This window comes from Wallemia mellicola, assembly GCF_000263375.1.
Source record: "Wallemia mellicola CBS 633.66 unplaced genomic scaffold WALSEscaffold_8, whole genome shotgun sequence".
Taxonomy (NCBI): domain Eukaryota; kingdom Fungi; phylum Basidiomycota; class Wallemiomycetes; order Wallemiales; family Wallemiaceae; genus Wallemia; species Wallemia mellicola.
The window spans coordinates 128,740-149,125 of record NW_006531965.1 but is presented as its reverse complement, the minus strand read 5'-3'; the positions used below and the strand labels follow the sequence as shown (position 1 = coordinate 149,125).

General features: G+C 38.1%; 8 protein-coding genes across 8 annotated transcripts; 4 read left to right on the top strand and 4 right to left on the bottom strand.

Annotated features, from left to right (window-relative positions):
- Positions 1 to 9: 9 nt before the first annotated feature.
- WALSEDRAFT_57300 (hypothetical protein) lies at positions 10 to 1,337 on the bottom strand (the record flags this gene model as incomplete). The annotated part of the gene is made up of 5 exons (XM_006958048.1): positions 991 to 1,337; positions 931 to 942; positions 644 to 881; positions 171 to 600; positions 10 to 122 (listed from the first exon to the last, which is right to left on the bottom strand). Exons 1-5 carry the CDS (start codon positions 1,155 to 1,157, stop codon positions 10 to 12), a joined length of 960 nt encoding a protein of 319 aa, XP_006958110.1. The 5' UTR covers positions 1,158 to 1,337.
- A 247-nt stretch (positions 1,338 to 1,584) lies between these two features.
- WALSEDRAFT_60254 (Pantoate-beta-alanine ligase) lies at positions 1,585 to 3,189 on the bottom strand. The gene is made up of 3 exons (XM_006958047.1): positions 2,982 to 3,189; positions 2,877 to 2,938; positions 1,585 to 2,835 (listed from the first exon to the last, which is right to left on the bottom strand). Exons 1-3 carry the CDS (start codon positions 3,103 to 3,105, stop codon positions 2,113 to 2,115), a joined length of 909 nt encoding a protein of 302 aa, XP_006958109.1. The 5' UTR covers positions 3,106 to 3,189; the 3' UTR covers positions 1,585 to 2,112.
- glo1 (glyoxalase I) lies at positions 1,585 to 3,221 on the top strand. The gene is made up of 2 exons (XM_006958046.1): positions 1,585 to 2,847; positions 2,902 to 3,221. The coding sequence occupies exon 1, from the start codon at positions 1,601 to 1,603 to the stop codon at positions 2,069 to 2,071; it is 471 nt and encodes a 156-aa protein (XP_006958108.1). The 5' UTR covers positions 1,585 to 1,600; the 3' UTR covers positions 2,072 to 2,847; positions 2,902 to 3,221.
- A 9,783-nt stretch (positions 3,222 to 13,004) lies between these two features.
- On the top strand, positions 13,005 to 13,835 carry WALSEDRAFT_64037 (hypothetical protein; the record flags this gene model as incomplete). Its single annotated transcript, XM_006958045.1, has 2 exons — positions 13,005 to 13,052; positions 13,101 to 13,835. The coding sequence occupies 2 exons, from the start codon at positions 13,005 to 13,007 to the stop codon at positions 13,833 to 13,835; spliced, it is 783 nt and encodes a 260-aa protein (XP_006958107.1).
- An 88-nt stretch (positions 13,836 to 13,923) lies between these two features.
- Positions 13,924 to 15,071, bottom strand: WALSEDRAFT_64036 (PSP1-domain-containing protein; the record flags this gene model as incomplete). Its single annotated transcript, XM_006958044.1, has 2 exons — positions 13,924 to 14,638; positions 14,689 to 15,071. The coding sequence occupies 2 exons, from the start codon at positions 15,069 to 15,071 to the stop codon at positions 13,924 to 13,926; spliced, it is 1,098 nt and encodes a 365-aa protein (XP_006958106.1).
- A 330-nt stretch (positions 15,072 to 15,401) lies between these two features.
- On the top strand, positions 15,402 to 18,107 carry WALSEDRAFT_51230 (hypothetical protein; the record flags this gene model as incomplete). The annotated part of the gene is made up of 4 exons (XM_006958167.1): positions 15,402 to 15,435; positions 15,465 to 17,695; positions 17,744 to 17,884; positions 17,928 to 18,107. The coding sequence occupies 4 exons, from the start codon at positions 15,402 to 15,404 to the stop codon at positions 18,105 to 18,107; spliced, it is 2,586 nt and encodes an 861-aa protein (XP_006958229.1).
- A 49-nt stretch (positions 18,108 to 18,156) lies between these two features.
- WALSEDRAFT_64034 (hypothetical protein) lies at positions 18,157 to 18,561 on the bottom strand (the record flags this gene model as incomplete). Its single annotated transcript, XM_006958043.1, has 4 exons — positions 18,157 to 18,276; positions 18,322 to 18,360; positions 18,408 to 18,471; positions 18,515 to 18,561. The coding sequence occupies 4 exons, from the start codon at positions 18,559 to 18,561 to the stop codon at positions 18,157 to 18,159; spliced, it is 270 nt and encodes an 89-aa protein (XP_006958105.1).
- WALSEDRAFT_32377 (hypothetical protein) lies at positions 18,435 to 20,379 on the top strand. Its single transcript, XM_006958168.1, has 3 exons — positions 18,435 to 18,961; positions 19,005 to 19,101; positions 19,148 to 20,379. Exons 1-3 carry the CDS (start codon positions 18,643 to 18,645, stop codon positions 20,277 to 20,279), a joined length of 1,548 nt encoding a protein of 515 aa, XP_006958230.1. The 5' UTR covers positions 18,435 to 18,642; the 3' UTR covers positions 20,280 to 20,379.
- The last annotated feature ends 7 nt before the right edge of the window (positions 20,380 to 20,386 follow it).

Genomic DNA, 20,386 nt, shown 5'->3' with positions numbered 1-20,386 from the left:
TAACAAGATCTACTCGAATACTTTGATGTAGTTTATGTGCCAGACGTTATTCTTGACATTCTCAGGGTAACGTATATACTCATTGCAGGCTTCTAAACCGCCATTAGGAAAATTGTTACCAGCTGCGGGTAAATTAGTTAGAGACTTAGCTAAAAAAGTTAGACACTTACCATAGTATCCACAAAAAGTGGTGTTAATAATTATAGTGTGATTCTCAAATGTGCCTGCAATATCGCAAGTATCGCTGACAAAATGAGCAGTTGGTTGACCCCAATTTTGAGGATTTGGTGCTTGGTTAAGTATGTCTTGAGGTATATCAAGACGAGGGAAAAACCATGTCTTTAAAACACCAGTTTCTTTATCCCATTCAGTCGCGAAAACGCCACCTCCGCTTTCTGAGAGGCCTTTACCGTAACTGTTTGGGTTTGGATCTTTGAATCCACATCCACTATTATCTCCTGATAGACCAGAACAGTCATTTGAGCTCGTGTATTCTCCAATTGCAGGTGCTGTTCCATCTTGTGTACAGCCTGGATAGGTGTGTATAGTTGCATGGTTGTTAGTCTCGTCGTTAACACCCTCTATTATGTCAAGTTCACCCTAATTTGTTGTTAGGGAAGATTAAATTAATATTTTCACTTACTCCGTATGGCCAGTCAGGGCCGTTACTCCAAAATGCTGGCCATGTACCAAGACCGTAGGGCATGGTCTCAACATCGAATAAAAGTATACCGCCGTTCCACGAATCTACACTCTGTAATCTGACACTATCTCTTTTACCACCTTGAGGAAGGGTTGACCAATTGTCGAATTGAATGAAAGGACTACCATTTGTGAACCCAGCAAGGCCGTTACTGAATGCTGTGTCTTTATCAACGTAGCTGAGGTAATGTTAGATACCAAAACAAACAATTCATGCGTCTGTCTTACTTCACTGCACCTCTATAGGCTTTAAATGAGCTAATTATAATAATTTAATAATATACTCACGCTGTTGGATCTTCATATGTAAAGAAAGTGAAGCCATTGAAGAATGTCTCGCCTTCATAGGATTGTTTGAGGGAGTAACCAGAATCAGTTGGAGCTCTTGGTGAATTACTTGCGAGAGTATTGCTTATAACTAGAGCTAGTGATGCTGGGAAGGCAGTTGAGCGCATTTGATATCTTAAGTGTATATGTGTTTGTTGTTGAAAGAAAGATATGAAAAGGAGGTAATGTAATTTAAATGGTGACTGCGGAGCTTTTCTGTCCCACGACTAGCTCTCTAATTGGCTCGTTTAAGACAACTTCTTTAACTTCCTTTTACGTTGGGTACCTTCTTTTTCCGAACGAGAAAATGAAGTAGTTTAGCCTTTTTAGGTAACCCTCAGATATCTAATAAAAGATGCTTGTTTCATCGTTGGTAATTTACAGTTCATTAAATCTGGGTCAGACACTGTTTTAATTGTATATTGAGATACATTTAAGGTGGAGTTTTCAAGTGGAGTTCAACTAGAAGTATATAGAATCTATAATGGTAAATAATTAACCTACTTATGTATTATTTGTTTATGTGTTTATTTATTGTTATAATTCGTCATCTTCGTTCGTTACTATCAACATGGCCACTCAAGGATTCAGATTTAATCATACGATGTTTAGGGTAAAAGACCCAAAAATCTCTATCGATTTTTACACACGTATAATGGGTATGGAGTTAATTGATAGCCATGAGGCCAGTGATTTCACTTTGTACTTCCTTGCATTCGACACCAGCAAAGGCATAAAGTCAGCAGAAGAGAAGAAAGATGAACGTTTCACTCGTGAAGGTGTTTTGGAGCTGACATACAACCACGGTACTGAGAAAGAAGAAGGTGCTGTATACTCTAATGGAAATAGCGATCCTGGACGCGGATTCGGTCATATTGCGATCACAGTACCAGATATTGAAGCTGCTTGCGAATACTTTGAAGATATGGGCGTAAGATGGAAGAAGAGGCTCACAGATGGTAAAATGCACAACATCGCCTTCATTTTAGACCCTGACAATTATTGGGTCGAAATTGTGGAGAACAAACTGAAGCTAAATTAAATTCAAATATGGCATTGCATTGTAATAATAAATAGAGATGTCTATATCGTTAGTCCCAATAGAATATTGTCAATCAACCTTGTTTTTCCAACATACATTGCAGCTGAAAGTACAGCTCCATCCATACCGATATCGTTGACTACTTCAAAGGTAGTAGCATCATTAATTTCTAAATAGTCCAATTTAGCACCCTTTTGTTGAGCTAGGGAAATGTAAGGTCTAGTTGCGTCAATAATTCCTTCTCTAGTCCTCACACCGGAATCGTAAGCTTCTTTGGCCGCATTGAGAGCTTTGTATAATAGTGGAGCAACTTCTGTGCGCTCTTGTTCACTAAGATAGGCATTACGCGAAGACAAGGCGAGATTATTAACTGCGTCTCTAGCAGTTGGAACTATTTTTAAGTTCTGACTTGTCGGATATTGTACCAAAAGATCTCTACACATACGTTTCAATATAAGTGCTTGCTGTACATCTTTCTGCCCAAAAAAGGCTAAATCTGGTTGTACAACGTTGAACAATTTAGTGACGATAGTAGCAACCCCCCTGAAAAAATGTGGACGGGAAATACCTTCCATTTTATTCCCAAGCCCTAGCATCTCGACGAATGCACCCACTTGTTTGCTAGCGTCCTGTTGGATTCCGTTTGGGTAAATCTCCTGAACATTAGGGGTGAAAAGTGTAATATCCTTAGATAAACTTTCTAGTGCCTCAATATCTCTCTTTAAAGTTCTTGGGTATGTGTCTAGATCTTCATGTGGTGCAAACTTCTGCTGTTAGTGAGTGAAATTATAAGGAGCAAACGCACTTGAGCTGGGTTAACGAATATAGAGACGATAGTGTTATTAGAACTTTTTAAGCTCTCCTCAACTTTGTGAATATTAGATGAGTTATATTCACTCTATCAACTCACCGAGCTTGAGATGCCCTTGATGCAATGCACCCATTGTGGGTACGAATCCGACAGTATTTCTATTGGACAATTGCTGAACTCGCCATTGCCTGAGCTCTGCAATCTTTGATACAATCCGAGTCATGAAGGTAGAAATCTGAGATGTATCTAAATGAAGATCAGCTTCTGTTCTTAATTTTATCTCCAAATATGTTGCTCATAGAACTCCTTGTCTTCCAACTCTGATTATGAAATATTATTAGTTTCATAGAACCCTTTTAGTGGAAATATATAGGTTTATTACTAAATTTGAATAGATTATAAAATTCTGGTATATTTTATTCTCATCATATGCTATGCCCGCTGTGTTAATTGCTCATTGTTTCCAACCAATATACTATGACAGTAGAGCAGCAGATAAGTCAGTTTTGGAGATAGTTGATGCTTCCACCAATAGACAAGCTCCCTATTGAATATCACTGGAGAGACTATTATTTTAATTGATGATATCATCGGACCTGTTTTGATTAGGATGACGACTAACCTGCATTAGTATACATAATACACTTCATTTGCTCAGTTTTATTCCAACCTTTAATTTACGTCTAATTATTATGTTGAGAAACCTTTTATTTATTATGACACACACTAACAATTGTGACAAGAATTTGTAGCAAGTGCTTTTAAATTGCTCTCAAATATGCTTTCTGAAACCAACTCCTACCATTCAATTATATTCTTCTGACGCTTTTCAGACTTCGAACAAAGATTACTACGATTAACATTTAGTAGTACACAGCAAGAAATGTACAACTAATGTAAGTGGCCTAAGTTCGGGGAATAGCCCCAAATGTAACAAATCTATTAGTTTACTCTCTCTATAATGATTACCAGGACTAAAAATCTTTTAAAACACATAAAAAAGAACTAACTTCAGTCAGAAGCTCTGGAGTAGGTAGGTATTCCTACTCCATTTTTTTTCAATAGTCCAAAAAGGCTACGTAGGTTTATAGGACAATCAACTTCAATCACACAATAGTGGGAATAGCGAATGAGTATCCTCATCGGTCGCAACAATCCCATCGGCATTACTTGACAGATAGATTGTGGATAATTTGCTGTATATGGAGCATTAATTATATTAATGATATCTTGCAGATAATGAAGCCACCTTAGGAAAATGTTAACCTCTTGCTTGTCGTTCACGTTACACCACTTTTCCATGAAATGATTAAGTGAATGTCTTAACACCAAAACGTATGGCTCGTTTATGGGTTCAACAGAAAATGACTCCTTAAGAACATCTTTGATTTTCTAATCTTTGGATATCTTTGCTACCTCTACTTCGTCGAAATACGCCTGTTTCAGTATTTTGTTAAAGAACATTTAGGAATGATTGAGCGATAACCTCATTCGATGTTTTTAGTACACCATGAATAACACTATGGTACTCGAACGTAACAACCACACAGTATCATCTTTTATTGTCTACAACCAAGACATTTACGTCCCTTCAGACATACCTTCACTTTTCAAACGGATTCTACTTTTAGAAAAAGGTCTAATCTATGTTGACTCCAAATTATACAATCCCCTCAAAGAGTCATTTAACTGCCATCCTTGAGATAATTTCACTAACACATACACGAATAAAGATGACACTGAATGCTTCAATTTTCTCTTTCATTAGGAGATTTTTTACGGTGTACAATTTCATCGTAATGGACATCTTACCTACGTTATTTTCAAACCCTGGCTACACAGGTCGATCACCTCGACGGAGTACTTTAATCTTCATTTTCCTTCACACTGAAAGCTTATTTAGCCAATAGATGTCCAATCGGATAGTTATTCTTCTCAATTCATCAAGAAACATTGTTGCTATTCGCTTTGTAGGTTCTTCCAATGTAGATAATATTTTGGGATATGGATTGCTTACGCAAACTAACTTGGCAAGTTTGTATAAATAAAAATCCATTTACGCCTTACTACCACGTCTTTATGTCGCACATGTCTTTTTATCTAGACTTCTCGAAGTTTAGTTAAACAGTAAGTTATATTTTAACAGATACTTCCTTTTTCTACTGACATTATATATATGCTCAGGTGAGAATGCTTCAAATCAGATACCAAGCATCTCAGCTTTCTCAGAAATTTCGTATTATCGATACCGTGGATCGGTAAAATCAGCATGTATCGGTTGTTTTAGTATACGAAGTAAGTTTGACAGCAAAATACAATTAATTATGGACTCAAGGTCTACTTATCGACATATGCTATTGGAGAATTGATATATCAGGATTTATATCTGAATTAACATCAAGTCCATTAAAAATTCTTGGGTTTCTTGAACCAGACAAGCATAAAGAAGTGCAGACGTTCATAATGCCAAAACTTACATTGCATTAATTAATTACGACAAAAACCCTTAAGAGATTTCAAAAGCCAGAAATGCTTACATGCTTACACACTTCCTCACACTTCTACACTTCAGTCCATTAGGGTCAAATTTTTCAATTGCATGTCGTAGATTCCCTACGCTGAATTACTTTGTCTTCGCTAACGATAGTCTTATTGTCATAGACTCTGCTCTGGACTTCAACTGCATTAATAATGTTCGAGCAAAGCATCTTTGTTACGCCATTCCATATATTAACCATACATACTAAGCAATAAACGCATATGATTCTTAAAGGTTTCATCAAATGACATCTTGAACATCTTACACAAATAAACACAAACAAGTCTCAAAAAGTTATCATAACCTTATTTGCTCATAATAGACTGACCGTTTGGCATTTTGCTATTCGATTCATATCAAACTGAACCATGTATTTAAAGATTCTCGTTATTGTAATACCTCTGAAGGCTGTTATACTCATAGCTCTTCAACACGTTAAGAGAACAAAAATCTAGTTGAATTGGACAGTTTAATATCAAGTGAACTAAATTCAAACTTCACTAATTACATATAGCATAAGTCCACGGTATATGAGGCCTTTTCACTGCAATAACCCCAAAAGCTCTGGTGAAACCTTTTAAACGGCGAGAGATACAGTTGCATACAATAGACTCGTTGGTATTAACTAAGAATTGATGGGTAAATCAAAATGTAACAATAGAACCAATCAATTTCGTTAAAGTCAACATGCGAAATGAAGTTCTTTTGGCTGCCGATTTGGGTCGGGTCTCAAGTTCTTCAGTTTCGTTGACAACATCATATTGGTATTGATGACATTCGTCAGAATTGGCTCTTGTCCAAATTAGATTAGATAAACTGATAAATCCTATAACAACTAGGAACTACTTGGTATATCTGCATAAAGATAGTTGCTTGTGTCATGCCAAGGGATTATCTTATGAAGACATCCGGACTCAGATTTCCTTGCGATAGAGCACAATATTTTAGCATGCAGGGTTAGTCGACGCTAAATTCATCGATCACATTTACAGTCTTATACACTATCAATCAACATCGCTATATAAATGAGATATTAGCACAGTAATTCAACGAACTTTTGCTCAACATATGGGATCTTTATCCAAGTACCATTATGTATTTCAGAACAATTACAGATAGAATTGCAGTGTTGACTGTCAGTCACATAACAGTATTTCACCTAAAAGTTTACAAAACTTTCTAAATATTTTAAAACATGTTCATCCTATCCTACAACCAACCCCTAGCTGAAATAAACAGTGATAGAGCGATCAAGAAACATTCAATAGTAAGCTGAACTGGACATTCCACATTATATCGCTTGGAGTAGAATATTGGCCCACGATGGCATTCATACAGCTGCGACAAAAAGTATACTCTAAGACTTATATTTCTTATTCAGCAATGACCAGGGCACACCAGAACATGGCGTCATATCATCCCGAGACGACAGCATAAGTTTGAAAACTTACGCTATTTTTGGAGGCTCATGGGAATCGTTAGTCAAATATAGTGTCTCAGAAGTGGTAACCTCGAATTTCAAGCTTAGACATAATGGAAAAGCTATTTGAACAGCTCTTTTACTTTCAAACGACGTAGCTTGCTATTTTGTACAATTGATGAATTATTCTGTGACCTTCCTGCCTTAATACATATCGGAAAATGAAGCCTTGTTTGAAAAAGAAACCTTTCCATTGAAGCACCGCCAGCCATTTTCCTAGCAAAGCTAATCTTGTGTACACCGAAAGTAAATCGAGTTAACAACTATCGGACAACTTTGAAGAAAATCGTCATTTGAGCTGGTGTTTTAAGAAACAAAAGCCGACAAGAGACTGATAACGCAAATGTTATAGGAGCTGCAAGCCAAAATTCGCATGTTTTGTATCCGACTAAAGCTACAAATCTTGGGTTAGTAAAAAGATAGCATGGCAATTTCCGATTGAACCACAATTGAATGTAGGAGATATATAGGTTCCCTAATGAACATTGATGCGTGCATTGTCCAGCATCGAATTAGAGGAAACAAATTTTATTCCCTGAAAAAGCTCTACACAACATTCTGGAGGAAGAATCAGTTTGCTTGCCCTGAAAGATGCCCAGCCAGGCACATGTCCGCAAAAAACCATTATACGAACCGTAGTTGAACGGCTTCCTATCAGACCCAGATTGAAGAATATGGAAACATAACGACATAACTTTTCTCGTGTCAAATATCGTCGATGCTACAATTAATACTCTGGTATCATAAATCATCTCATGCCTACGACGCCACATTTTACATTTTTCTTTGATAATGAAATTAAAACTACCACGGAATAGATGCACACATGCTGTAACAAATCACGAAAGCAACGCGGACTGATCCTAATCCTTTTATCAACAACTTGCTTCATGAATAACACGTAGATGACATAGAATCTTCAAAATCTTCATAGAAGAAAAGCTTTCTTTAATCGTTATCAATTCAACAAAAAGAGGTCTGGTAAGAGAAAAAATCAGTTTAAAACTATGCCGTCAATACGAATTTCTAAACGTATATAACGATGACATTCATCTTCATACTACAGAACCACGCCCTGCTTTTGCATCTTTGAGGAGTATTGGCGATAAATGTCAAACATCTTCTAGTAAAAAGTCTGTCCTCGTTATGTTGGAAATCGGAGTATTTCGAAAATGCTATGGGAAATCACATTGTCCTTTGACACGAATGCGCTACTCTTACAAATTGCATTCTCCAGGAATTTGTATAACGGTGAGAATTCCCAAGTTCATTTTCATGTCAAGCCATTAGTTATGCCCAACACTGGCCTTCATGGCCATCCACACGCCAACAGGTAAGACTGATCAAACATTCGAATTAAAAATACTTTCCATAAAGTGGGACCGGTGTTGTCCTGATGAAAGAGTTACAATGTTACTTCCAAACATTTTACGCCAATAACTTATCTAGCTCCACTTCTGAAAGAACTATTCACTATAACAAAGTCTACTAATAGTCTATACAATCTCACATGTGTTTGGTGCACGAGCTATACAACTGTGTCAATGGAAGGTGATAAACGATGTATATCATGTTCAAAGGTGCCACCAGGTGCGCCGTAGTATTGTTATGGGCCATCATGTATTTTCCCAGTTAAAGAAGAATCTCAAGCCTCGCTTTTGGTAACGGTAAAGAACCAATCCATTCAAACTCAGTCATCGGTGTCGCCCATGACTCGCGAACATGGTTGTCGTGTCTGCGGTTAATACAGGCTGTGAACCACCACTAATTTTCCTGGTTTCACTTCATGCCTTCATGCTGCATCTTAAGCTTTTTTTGTTCGTTAAATAGTTTCGAAAGTCGTGTTTCCCTCTGAAAGAAAAAAAAAAGAAAAAGAATGCCCAAGGAGGTTGAAACTTAAAACGACAAAAGATGAGTCGTGCTGTAAAATTATTTCCCACCAGATGGACGTTTTTTTTTTCTGGGGAAACAGGAAGTACCGGAAGAACCATAACTGGATGTGATGGAAACGTCAACTGTACTATGAAGGCGAATTGGCACTCAAAATAAGCAACCGAAGAGAGAATAAAGTACATTCGTCAATCTTTGTTACATTACCAGACTGGAAATTCATTAGACTTGCTAAGAAGATTACCTCACCATCAGGAATCATACTATATTAGAATCCCCCGAGGCGTTCGTTAGAAGTTTGCTAAATAACGGTTCCCGAGTCACCTTGCACTGTAATTGTAATTGACGTTAATGAAATGGTTTATTAGCCTGTGTTTGAAATTAAAGTGCGGTATATGCTCGTCTTTTATGACTCGCAAATATTTAGCGTAGATCAGCATGTGGAGGAATAGTTTTGCAAAGCAACCTCCTCAATAGAGTGGTCGAAGTTTTAATTTGAAGTGTAATCTGGAACAACATGGTGCTAAAATTTGTAAAGGTGTTACTGGGATTTAGCGGCAGCTACCTATAAGTATTCCCACCATAAGATAGGAGGTAGCGCATACTGAATATATCATAACAGCGTGTCATAAAATTAGATATGAAAATTGTTGTCGTTGTACTACCATGCATGATTCCGGGATAGTTCCAGTCGACTTGCGCGTCGCAAACGATCGAGTGTATGAGTAGGCTTTAATGTGAATAACCACGGTACTCAAGTAGCGAGTCGTTTAAATTGATAATGAGAATATTAAAACAGCTCAAACACAAATTTTACTTCAACCGACTTGTTAGTGTAATACTGATGCCCATGTGCTACAACCATAGCTGTTGCGTTAAGACAATACCCGTGAATGGGAACATCGCGTCGTGTTATGAGCACCATGGTGCCACCTCCGCTTTTTACGTGATTATGACCTCATTCAAACTCACTAGTCGTGATTGTTGTATAGGATAGTATTTGTGCACATAAAACGTGGTCTAATTTATAAAGTCCATGATGACGACGTTAATTTGTGGTACCCGCTTTATGTTCGTCCTCGCATGAAATCATCTTTGTAAGTGACACATTCTGGATGTCTGCGAGATTTTGGTAGGCTTTAAGTTTCTAAGAAATAAGTTGCATTTGTAGGTCAGCGTCTATCATCGAAGTTGATGTATATGTGAAAAGCTTTTATTTTTGAAGGGTGGAGTTGATTGTTTTCATTTGACATTTACCACCTACATAATTAAACTCGTTATCGTACTATCATATGTCACTGACTTCATTTAGCTTCTACGATGATAGCTGCAATGTTTACATCATTTTGTATTTGTAAAGCTCGAATTACGAGACCTGAAGGTTACTCAATACCTTTAGTATCGCATTATGTGCCAATAAATTTGGATATAGCATTCTGAAGTAATCTTCTGATGAGATAAAGGTTGTATTAGAAATATATTGTAAGAAGCGGATTATTAAGGTGATAGAACCTCCAAGATCCCAGTGAATGGCTACACAGGTTGACTTTTATCCAAAACGTCATCTGTATTCTAATGCCGCTTTACTTCTCTAGTTCAAAAATGAGGTTATTTGGCAAATATCAGTGAAAAGGCGAGCAGAAAATTCAACTAATGCTTGTATACAGCATACTTCTATACCAATAAGGTGAAGAAGATGTTACCACTTGGCGGTTTGGCGGTATTGCTAAATTTACCAGCAGCGTGAAGTAACCACTTTGCACTTTAGGTGTTTATCATCGGTACAAATAAGCAACACAATAATAAGGCGGCTGAAACTATAGAAATATTCTCTCTATAGATGTACATACAATACGGTTTTCATTGTCCTACTCTCAGTTTCATGTGATGATGACAATGTAAGCAAATAAACATAACAATAATCGGATTTACATGCGTTGTGAATCAATCTACTTACACAAGTTACTCCAAATCGATCCTTACCCGAATAGGGTATCCAATGTAGGCTAGTTGAATTATATATAAACTGAAGACTTCTCATTTGACATCATTATGGTCATCTCATCATACGCACTAGACATAGCAAAAACTTGCATATCAGAAACAAGCTGTGAGGTTTCAAGTAATTTCATGCTTTATCAAATATGATATCTTACCGTTGTCTGAAAGAATAGCGCCCCCAATGGTAATTAATCCTTTATTATAGATCATTTTATTTTTATGACTATCTTTTAGTAGTTCCACAGGTTTGATCTGAATTTTAAAATGTTAAATTATAATTACATGTATTTAATTTTATATTAATTCTATTCTGGAGCAACTGTAGAACCAAAAAATGCTGAGATATATGATCAATTATGCTTCTTTAGAAGCGAGGTGTTTTTATTTTAGTGACTTCACACGACTAATATATTTATTAAAACTTGTAATCGAGACTAATGTTTATTGTTTGAATTGCACAACTTCTTGTGACGAACAATAGCAAATTATGTCTAGTGAGTGAGTTTAATTATCTAGTTCTCTTTATATAATGAACCCTATCGTATTCAAATATTTAGGAAGTAAAATTCTACAATCACCTTCTTCACAATTATTTTCGCTACTTTGTACCCAGTAGTTTGTTTGTTTCGTTTGTTCGATGTAACATCACTCATGTCGTCAAAACAAGAAGAAAGTAAATCAATAGCTTATACAAAACCCAAGGAAGCAGATTTCCTAGTGACCTATATTATACATATTGTTTGCCCTATCATTTTGTCACGTTGCTGCGATATCTACAATAACATCATAGCAACAAGAATATTTTTTAGCTGAGCAGAATGTGCTGTTCCAATAAATCAGTAGTATATTAAATTCCGAGGTCAGCCACACTCGAATGTCTGTTTCCTTAAGGCTATCAATATTTGAGTAGTACTGTCTGATTTTATCGAATCCATAGCTTTTTTATCTGTGTATTCTCATGAATTAAGATATAAAGTTGAGAGCGCAAAAAAATTATTGGTTGCTTTATTTATTAACCAGAACGTTACAGTCATAGGCAGTTCGTAGTTGTAGAATATAGTCTTTTATAGGCAGAAAGGTCTATGCAGAAGCTCAAAAATACATTCCAAAGGAAAATAATCTGCAATAACATCATTTACAGTTCCATTGATTCTATTATCAGGTGTGCAATATTTGAAACATTTGATAGTTTCCTTGGATTGGGTTCACTGAAACAGACTTTTTTTTTTAGCTCTTATACGAGAACTCTCATTCCAGTCATGAATTCATTGTATGGTGATGTTCTGCTCATCTCAGTATTATAGAGTATAAATGAAGAACCAGTTAATTAAATCAGGGATATTTATAAGCTTTTCGAGCACTCTAAAAAGCAAGTATTAAAGTTTGGGCACTCATTTTCCATGAAGTTTACAGAAATCTCCACAATGGCTTGTCATTCTATCATATCGGACAAGTGTTCGCGCAACAAGTTATAGGTGACGAATTCACGCGTCTGGGTGAAGTATATCCTCAACTAACTTCTAATATAAGACTCTGGAGAGGTCCCACCTTGAAGTTAATATATTTCAAAATATGGTCTTCCATTTAAACATATCTTGCTTTTTTGTAAAAAGTCGATCTTCATGATTTATCCAAGTCAGATTGAAAATGTCAAAACTACGAATACTTAAGTTAAAGGCAAGAAAAGTTGTCATTGGAGAGGCTATAGTGTGATAGTATAAATAACATTTAAAACCCTCTTACAGGAAGGATGTAGAGGTTACATCAACCGTATCAACCAGCTATTGTCTTGTCAACTTTACATGGATTGAATATTGAAGGTTGTTTGCATACTCATCTAGAGGTTGTAAATGCGCCTTAAAATAACATGAAATAACAGATAGAGGAATGACGAAGGTTGGCTAAACGATAGAGAAAATATCAACCAGAAGATCTACTATGTGTTGTTTGAGTATTACAGAAGATGTTGTTGGCATAATAACTTCATAAACACTCAACTAAGATATCAATAGTATGCAATATTTCGCAATGATGCTAAATTACTGAAAAGTTTTATATGCGAATGAAGAGCTTCGAAAGTAATTATTTGATTGATAAGAGGTTTTGTGACTTTCAAATATCACTCATTATCATTTTATTCATAGTTGTATATCACTGTTGAAATAAATGTACATCTGGAAGCACTACGGTTTTCTTCCCATTACGAAGAAAAATGTTGGTCGACCAATATCGGGAATCGCAGAAGGAGAGGCTAGTACCTGTGTGTATCAAAGCAGAAACATTTATTTATCTCACATAAACTTAGTAGTCATCAATTGGTGAACCGGGTGTAGAATTCGATTATCGTATTAAAGAAGATCATAAATTGCATATAAGAATTGGAAATGCAGCGGACGCTAAGATATTTGCTCATCGTCAATGGAAAGGAGGACTTCACCTCGCTGATAGACTTCTAAATGGCGCCATAAACGTCAATGACAAGGTTGTATTAGAAGTTGGCGCAGGGACAGGTCTAACAGGTCTGGTTGCTGGCTTATCAGCTCGTCAGGTCCTCATTACAGACTATGATGATGAAGAGCTGATAGGAAACATACGGCGGAATGTTAAACAAAACGCTAACGAAAAGGCGAATGTCAAGGTAATGGCACATACATGGGGAAAAGAAGTTGATGATTTACTTGTTGGTGTTTATAAAGAAGGTTTCAATGTTATTTTAGCAGCCGATGTGATTTGGGATACATTTTCACACGAAAGTCTCATTGATACGTTTGTAGAGGTGCTCAAGAAAGAGGACGATGCACGCGTAATATTAGTAGCGGGCTATCACACAGGCAGACATGTCGTGCAGGCTTTCTTACGTCGCGCGCAAGCAAGAGGTCTCATACCAGACGACGACGCCATCATGGAATTTGAAAGAGGTAAACACAAGAAGACGTACAGCGAAGTTGAATTTGATCTACTAGATGGACTTAATGATATCGACAAATATCGCGAAGAACGACAGAAAATGACTATTGAAGTAAAGTTAAAATGTATCAAATAGGACTTTTTACAACGGCAACAATACATGCGCGTGAGACTTTTTATTTGAAAAGAAAGCTTTTAAGATGAGGAAAAAGAAAGTTAGTACATTACTTGTGAGTGATCGTAGTTGGAGTCGTCAATGGCGAAGGTGGGTCTTGTATATTAATAAAAGTAGGTAATTGAGATTGTACTTGTGCTTGTGCCTGTGCTTGGGCTTGTAAAGTTGCAACTAATTGTGCTGAAGCGGTAGCAGAAATGTTTGACATCCAAATTCTAGTTTTGAAACCTCTAAATAACTCTCTAACAAGTTCTCTAAAATCTATCCTTTGCTCACTTATAAAGTAGAAAGTTAATTTGCGACGATCCCATTGATATTCTGCGTCTATAACCTGCATAGGCAAGTTTCTTTGAGTAACCTTTTGTATACAAATTTGTAAAGCTTTTGCTTCGTCTTGACGTTTAGTTATGAGTAATTGGGTGTCAGAAGGGGAAGCTTTTGCGAATATTTTCTTTGGCTGGAGTTCTTTGGACAAGGATTTAAGCGCTTCAAAGGCATCGTTGTGAGGTGGTGGAAGGTTAATAGTGGATGTCGTAGGTGAAGGAGCATCATCTAATGGGGAAATAGAAGGTTTTCTATTAAGGGAGTTACCGGATAAGGCTACATCGGCTTGGTACTTTTGGTAGTTGAGGAGATCCTCAATTGTGAGTTTGTCATTTGTTACCTTTCCTAAATCCTTTCCTCTGTCGGCCTCGACAATTACTAAATCGGAAAGTTTGATCGAAGAAGCGACGTTATAGTCTAAAGTGTAAAACAGATCGGATCTAAAAGTGTGGGGGTGAGTGATAATAAAGAGAGTGATAGTAAAGCATACCTTGTTGCTTTAAATTCTACGATGAAAAGAGTAGTATGTGGGGGGATGCTCGCAAGCGGGGTGCCCTTTCCGAGATCGTTAAGGGAAGGCTGAGATTGCTGAGGAAGCTGTGATTGCTGTGATAGATCAAATGGGGGATAAAACCTAGGCTGTAATTGAGCAGGTAACTGCGGTGGGAAAAGTGGATAATTGAAGGGGTTGACATCTAAGCCGAGGGAGGAATTGTTGGATTGACTGGCGAAATCGAATCTAGAGCCTCTTCTCTGGGGTACATGTAATTCATCCTCTTTAATATTTAAATTAAATAAATCGTTAGTGTCTGCTAGTGTCGGTCTTCTATTGACAGAGATATCAGATGACAACTGGCTATTATTATCAATCATTGAGTGCCTCCTAAATAAAAAGTCATCGAATAAATTTAAATTTTTACCACCAAAAGGTGATTTATTAGAGTTGTCATTTCCTGCACTCATTACTCTAACATTCAGAGATGTCAATAATGTGAGCAGAACGATTTAATTAAACGGCAAAGGAAAATTTAACTTTTTTCGTTAGAAATTATAATAGACACTCGCCTAGTAAATTATTTGGTTTAATTTTTAACTCCCCTTCAAACACTGCCTTTGATTTAGCCAATAGACAGATTTATCTCCCAATCCTAGAGGACGTTCTCTTGTGGGATTATAAATCTAGCAGCGTTATTAGAGAGTTCCATGATCTTGGCTGCACTTCTCTCGTCACTCAGTTGTCTTTCAATCAGACGAACAACCAGTTAGCAGTCGGCTACAACGATGGTTCTATTAGGATTTGGGAGGAGGACTCCCTCATAGTCACCCTCAATGGCCATTCGTCTGCTGTCACAGCCTTAGAGTGGGATGCCGACGCTTTAAAACTCTTCTCCGCCTCGAAAGACACCAACATCATCATTTGGGACACCTTATCACACCAAGGTCTGGCCAGATTGAAAGGTCATAGAGATGTCGTAAACAGCCTTCACTTCCTTCCTACAAACCATCTCGTCTCCTCTTCAAATGATTCATTCATCAAACTCTGGGATTTAAACACTCATTTATGCATTCAGACTTTGATCGGACATAGAACTGCTATCCAATCAACTACAATCAAGGATGATATTCTCGCATCAGGCTCCTCTGATGGTGAAATTAGACTCTGGTCAATCGACTATGAAGCACTCAAAAACGGTTTGTCTACGGATGAGAACAATAACATAATCACCTTCATAAACTACCTCACTAATCTCTCCACCCACACCATCAATAGAAAACGTATCACGCAACTTTCATTCCATGATTCCCTCCCACTCTTAGCAATCCTCTCCTCAGACAAATCAATAGAATTTCTCAGGTTACGTACTGCTGAGGAAATCAAAGCCAAACTTGCTAGACGTAAGCGTCGTAACAAGGATAAAGGTAAACCAGTCAACGAGAATGCATCTGAAGAGGTCACAATCAATGATAGACTAACACCACATTTGGTCCTCCACTCAAACTCCAAAGTAAAATCATTTTCTTTCCCTCCATTACCTTCCTCATTCGATCACAAAGCTCCAGCTCAAGTTTTGCTAGCCTTGGCCAACAATGCTGCGGAAGTGCATGCTATACCTCAACCAACGAAGAAGTCTGTCGAAGATTCCCAGCCGGAAGCTGTACGTCTCCACTCGTTGGACCTTCCAGGACATAGAGCCGACATCCGTGCGTTGGCTTTATCGTCAGACGATCAATTACTCGCGAGTGCCTCAAATGGTCAGCTCAAGATCTGGAATATGAAAACTCAAGCTTGTCTAAGAACTATTGAATGTGGTTATGCGATCTGTATTGCTTTCTTACCAGGTAACAAAACTATCGTTGTTGGCACGAAATCAGGTAATCTTGAATTATACGATCTCATATCATCCACTCAAATCGCTGATGTTGATGCACATGATAATACCATCTATGGTATAGATATCAGCCCATCAAAGAAGTCATTTGTGACTGCGTCTGGTGATAAAGATGTCAAATTCTGGGATATCGTTCAAGTTGAACGTGACTCAGATACAGTAGTAGATACGAAGGTAACTTCTGTTGGCATTGTCCATACTCGCACTCTTAAAATGACAGACGAAGTGTTGGCAGTCAAATTTTCTCCAGATAGTCGTCTCATCGCTGTATCCTTGTTAGATTCTACGGTGAAAGTGTTCTTCAATGATTCACTTAAGTTTTACCTCTCCCTCTATGGTCACAAACTTCCAGTATTGTCTATGGATATTTCCTATGATTCTAAGCTTATTATTACCAGTTCAGCTGATAAGAACATCAAAATCTGGGGATTGGACTTCGGTGACTGTAATAAATCACTCTTTGGACACGACGGGAGCGTAATGCAAGTGAAATTTGAGAAGGACTCACACAAGTTCTGGTCATCTAGTAAAGATGCGACAATAACATACTGGGATGGTGACAAATTCGAACAAATTCAAAAACTCCACGGTCATCAAGGTGAAATTTGGGCCTTAGTTACATCAAACGATGGTCAGTTCCTTGTCACGGGATCACACGACAAATCGATTAGAGTTTGGGAGAAACTTGACGAGCCTCTCTTCCTCGAAGAGGAGCGCGAGAAGGCGCTCGAGGAACTGTACGAGGCAGATCTGAATGAAGCTCAAAATGACCAGGATGACGAAAAGGAGGCCGAGGATGTTCACAAAGCCACTTCAGCGACTTTAATGGCTGGTGAGAAGATCATCGAAGCATTAGAGCTTGCTGATGAAGACGTAAACGCATTGAAGGATTATGAGGCTCTTTCCGATATCGACAAGGCTAAGGTTGGTGCGCCACCTTCACGCCATGCCCAATTCATCGCTGTTGGAAACCCAACGGCTGATGAGTACGTACTCAAGTTTGTCCTTGAGAAGATTAGCCCTGCTGAATTACATGATGCCTTGCTTGTCCTTCCATTCTCCCACGTTGTGTCCCTCTTGAGTTATTTGGAAATTTGGTCAGAAAAGGTGGGTAGTTTTAAATGGAATAAAATCAAACTAACGATTATTGTAAAGGGTTGGAATATTGCCTTAGTTGCCCGTGTTTTGTTCTTCCTTCTCAAAACACATCACCACCAAATTGTAGCGAACAGGGTAATGAGGAACACGATGATTGGATTACGTGAGAAGCTGAGAACACGCCTCAGTGAGCAAAAAGTGAGTTGTTCATCATAATATGTGACATCACTAACATATCTAGTCTCTTGTCGGATACAATCTCGCAGCACTCAAGGTGATTAGGAGAGCGCATGATGCCGACACGATAGCCAAATACCTCGAGGAGGAAGATATGGATGAGGAGAGAGCTAACCAACGCCTTAAGGCTGATGAAGAAGCTCTCATGAACGCTGGTAAGAAGAGAAAGAGAATTATTATATAGATAATGTACAAAAGTATAGAGCGTCTAAGTTATTTTCCAATGCATAAACTCACACTAAACGTTGTGGTTGTTGTTCTTGTTGTGATTGCTTTCCTGTAGCTCCATTCTTCCGTCTGCTCTTAATTTCCTCGAGTTGTGCTCTCAGACTTTCTGGATCCTTCGCTGGTTTCTATGATATGTTAGTGTATGACATACTGACTGTATAACAACTTACATGTGTTTCTTCTTCCTTAGGCCAGAAAGCTTCTTTGGCCTGGGCAATGATTGGATATTTTATTAGGCTAATAAACAAAGACTTACAGGCTCTACATGTCTTTCGTACCAGTCAGGGTCTCCAAAATGGTACATGAATGCTATAGGGAAGCTAATAAAGTAATTAATAGAACACGCCAGTAAAACATACTTACAATAAATACGCTGCAAACTTAAACACTTCCAGGTTAGCACCTCCCATAGTTGACAGTTCAGGGTCAACTTGTCACAAACGACCATCAAGTAAGAAGAAAACTAGAAATACCCAAGTTATACATCGCAAATGGTTGATATAGAGCCTGAATTCGAGAATATATCCTTATCGTCTAGCCAGATAACTGCGACTATGATACCCAAAGATAACGAAATTGACAGCAAATTGTCTCATAATAGGACTAGATCATATAGTAGTCTACAATCTGACAAAGATAAAGATACTGGATTGCTACTACGCAGGGTCGACGAGACCGTCCATGAGAATACGCAGAACAGACAATCGATTGAACGGGGTAAACAGGAGCTTATTCATAATTTAGAAGAAAAGGAGAAAGTAAAGAAATCTTCCGATATTGATTGGCAGTTTTGGGGTGAAGTTATGGCCAGTGAGTTAAAGTTTACGTTACGCAATGTCGGCTAACGGGTCAGATTATGAGGAAGTAGCACGAACACAACCACATGCGTTATCTAAAGCTATCCAGAAGGGCATTCCGAAGGAATTGCGCGGGATGGTATGGCAGTTGATGTGAGTGTTTACTTTTTAAGATGTTTAACGACTTACATGCAATTAGGAGTAGCTCAAAGAACTCAGAACTCGAAACACTTTATCAGGAGTACCTCAAGCTATCTTCCGTCAATGATAAAACGATCTCGAAGGACCTTTCACGGACATTCCCAGCATTGGAGTATTTTCAAGACCCTGACGCGGTCAATTGGTTGTTTAACGTTGCAAAAGCCTATTCGTTATACGACGTTGAGTGTGGATATACCCAGGGATTGCTCTTTGTGATTGGGCCTTTGTTACTCAATATGCCAGACGAAGAGGCATTCTGTCTACTCGTCAGATTGATGCAATCTTACGATCTCAGGGGGCACTATCTACCTGAAATGCCCGGACTACATTTACGTTTATTCCAATTCGATAGATTGCTCGAAGAGATTCTACCGCTGCTACACACCCATCTCACCCGTCAGGGAGTCAAGAGTTCGATGTATGCTAGCCAGTGGTATATGACTCTCTTCTCCTATCGTTTTCCACTTGACATCGTCTACCGGATATTTGATAACATTTTCGCGGAAGGTATAGAAGCTATCTTCAGATTTGGGATAGCGCTCATGAAAAAGAATGAAGATAAGATCTTGAGTTTGCAATTTGAAAACATATTAGATTTCCTCAAAGAGGGTTTGCTTGAGGTGTACAGAATACCGCAAGGTGAGGGCTCTCAGAGAGGAAGCGAAGCTTTGCAGGCACCATTATTGAAAGGACAATCACACAGCTCACCGCATTCGAGTATGACGGGTAGTGTCTCACCCCGTCTAGCCACTTCAGCAGACAGTGGGGAGTGGGATTGCGATACGTTCGTCGCTGACGCATTTGAAATACGGATAACACCATTTCAACTAGACGCTTACGCCTCCGAATGGGCTGAGACGTGTTACAATATAAATAAACATGCTCATGAGGTTGATGGGTTGCGTCTCGCAAATAGGAACCTATCATCACAAATTAAGAAACTAGAAGCTAGTCTGACGCAGATAAATGGCGAGCATTGCGAGCTTGTGAAGACACTGGTAAACCTACGAATCGAGAAGGATGAAATGGAGGAATCACTCGTTAACCAATTAGTGAAAATGCAGGTAGAGAACGCAGCCAGCCAGGATGAGCTCAAGAAGACACAAGAACAACTATCGCGGTTGTCTTGAACTGATGTTTCAATTTTTCGTCATTCCTTTCGAGTTTGGATGTTTATGAAGATTGTATGAAATGTAAAATAAAAAGAGATATCTATCTATTTTATGAATTAAAGTAA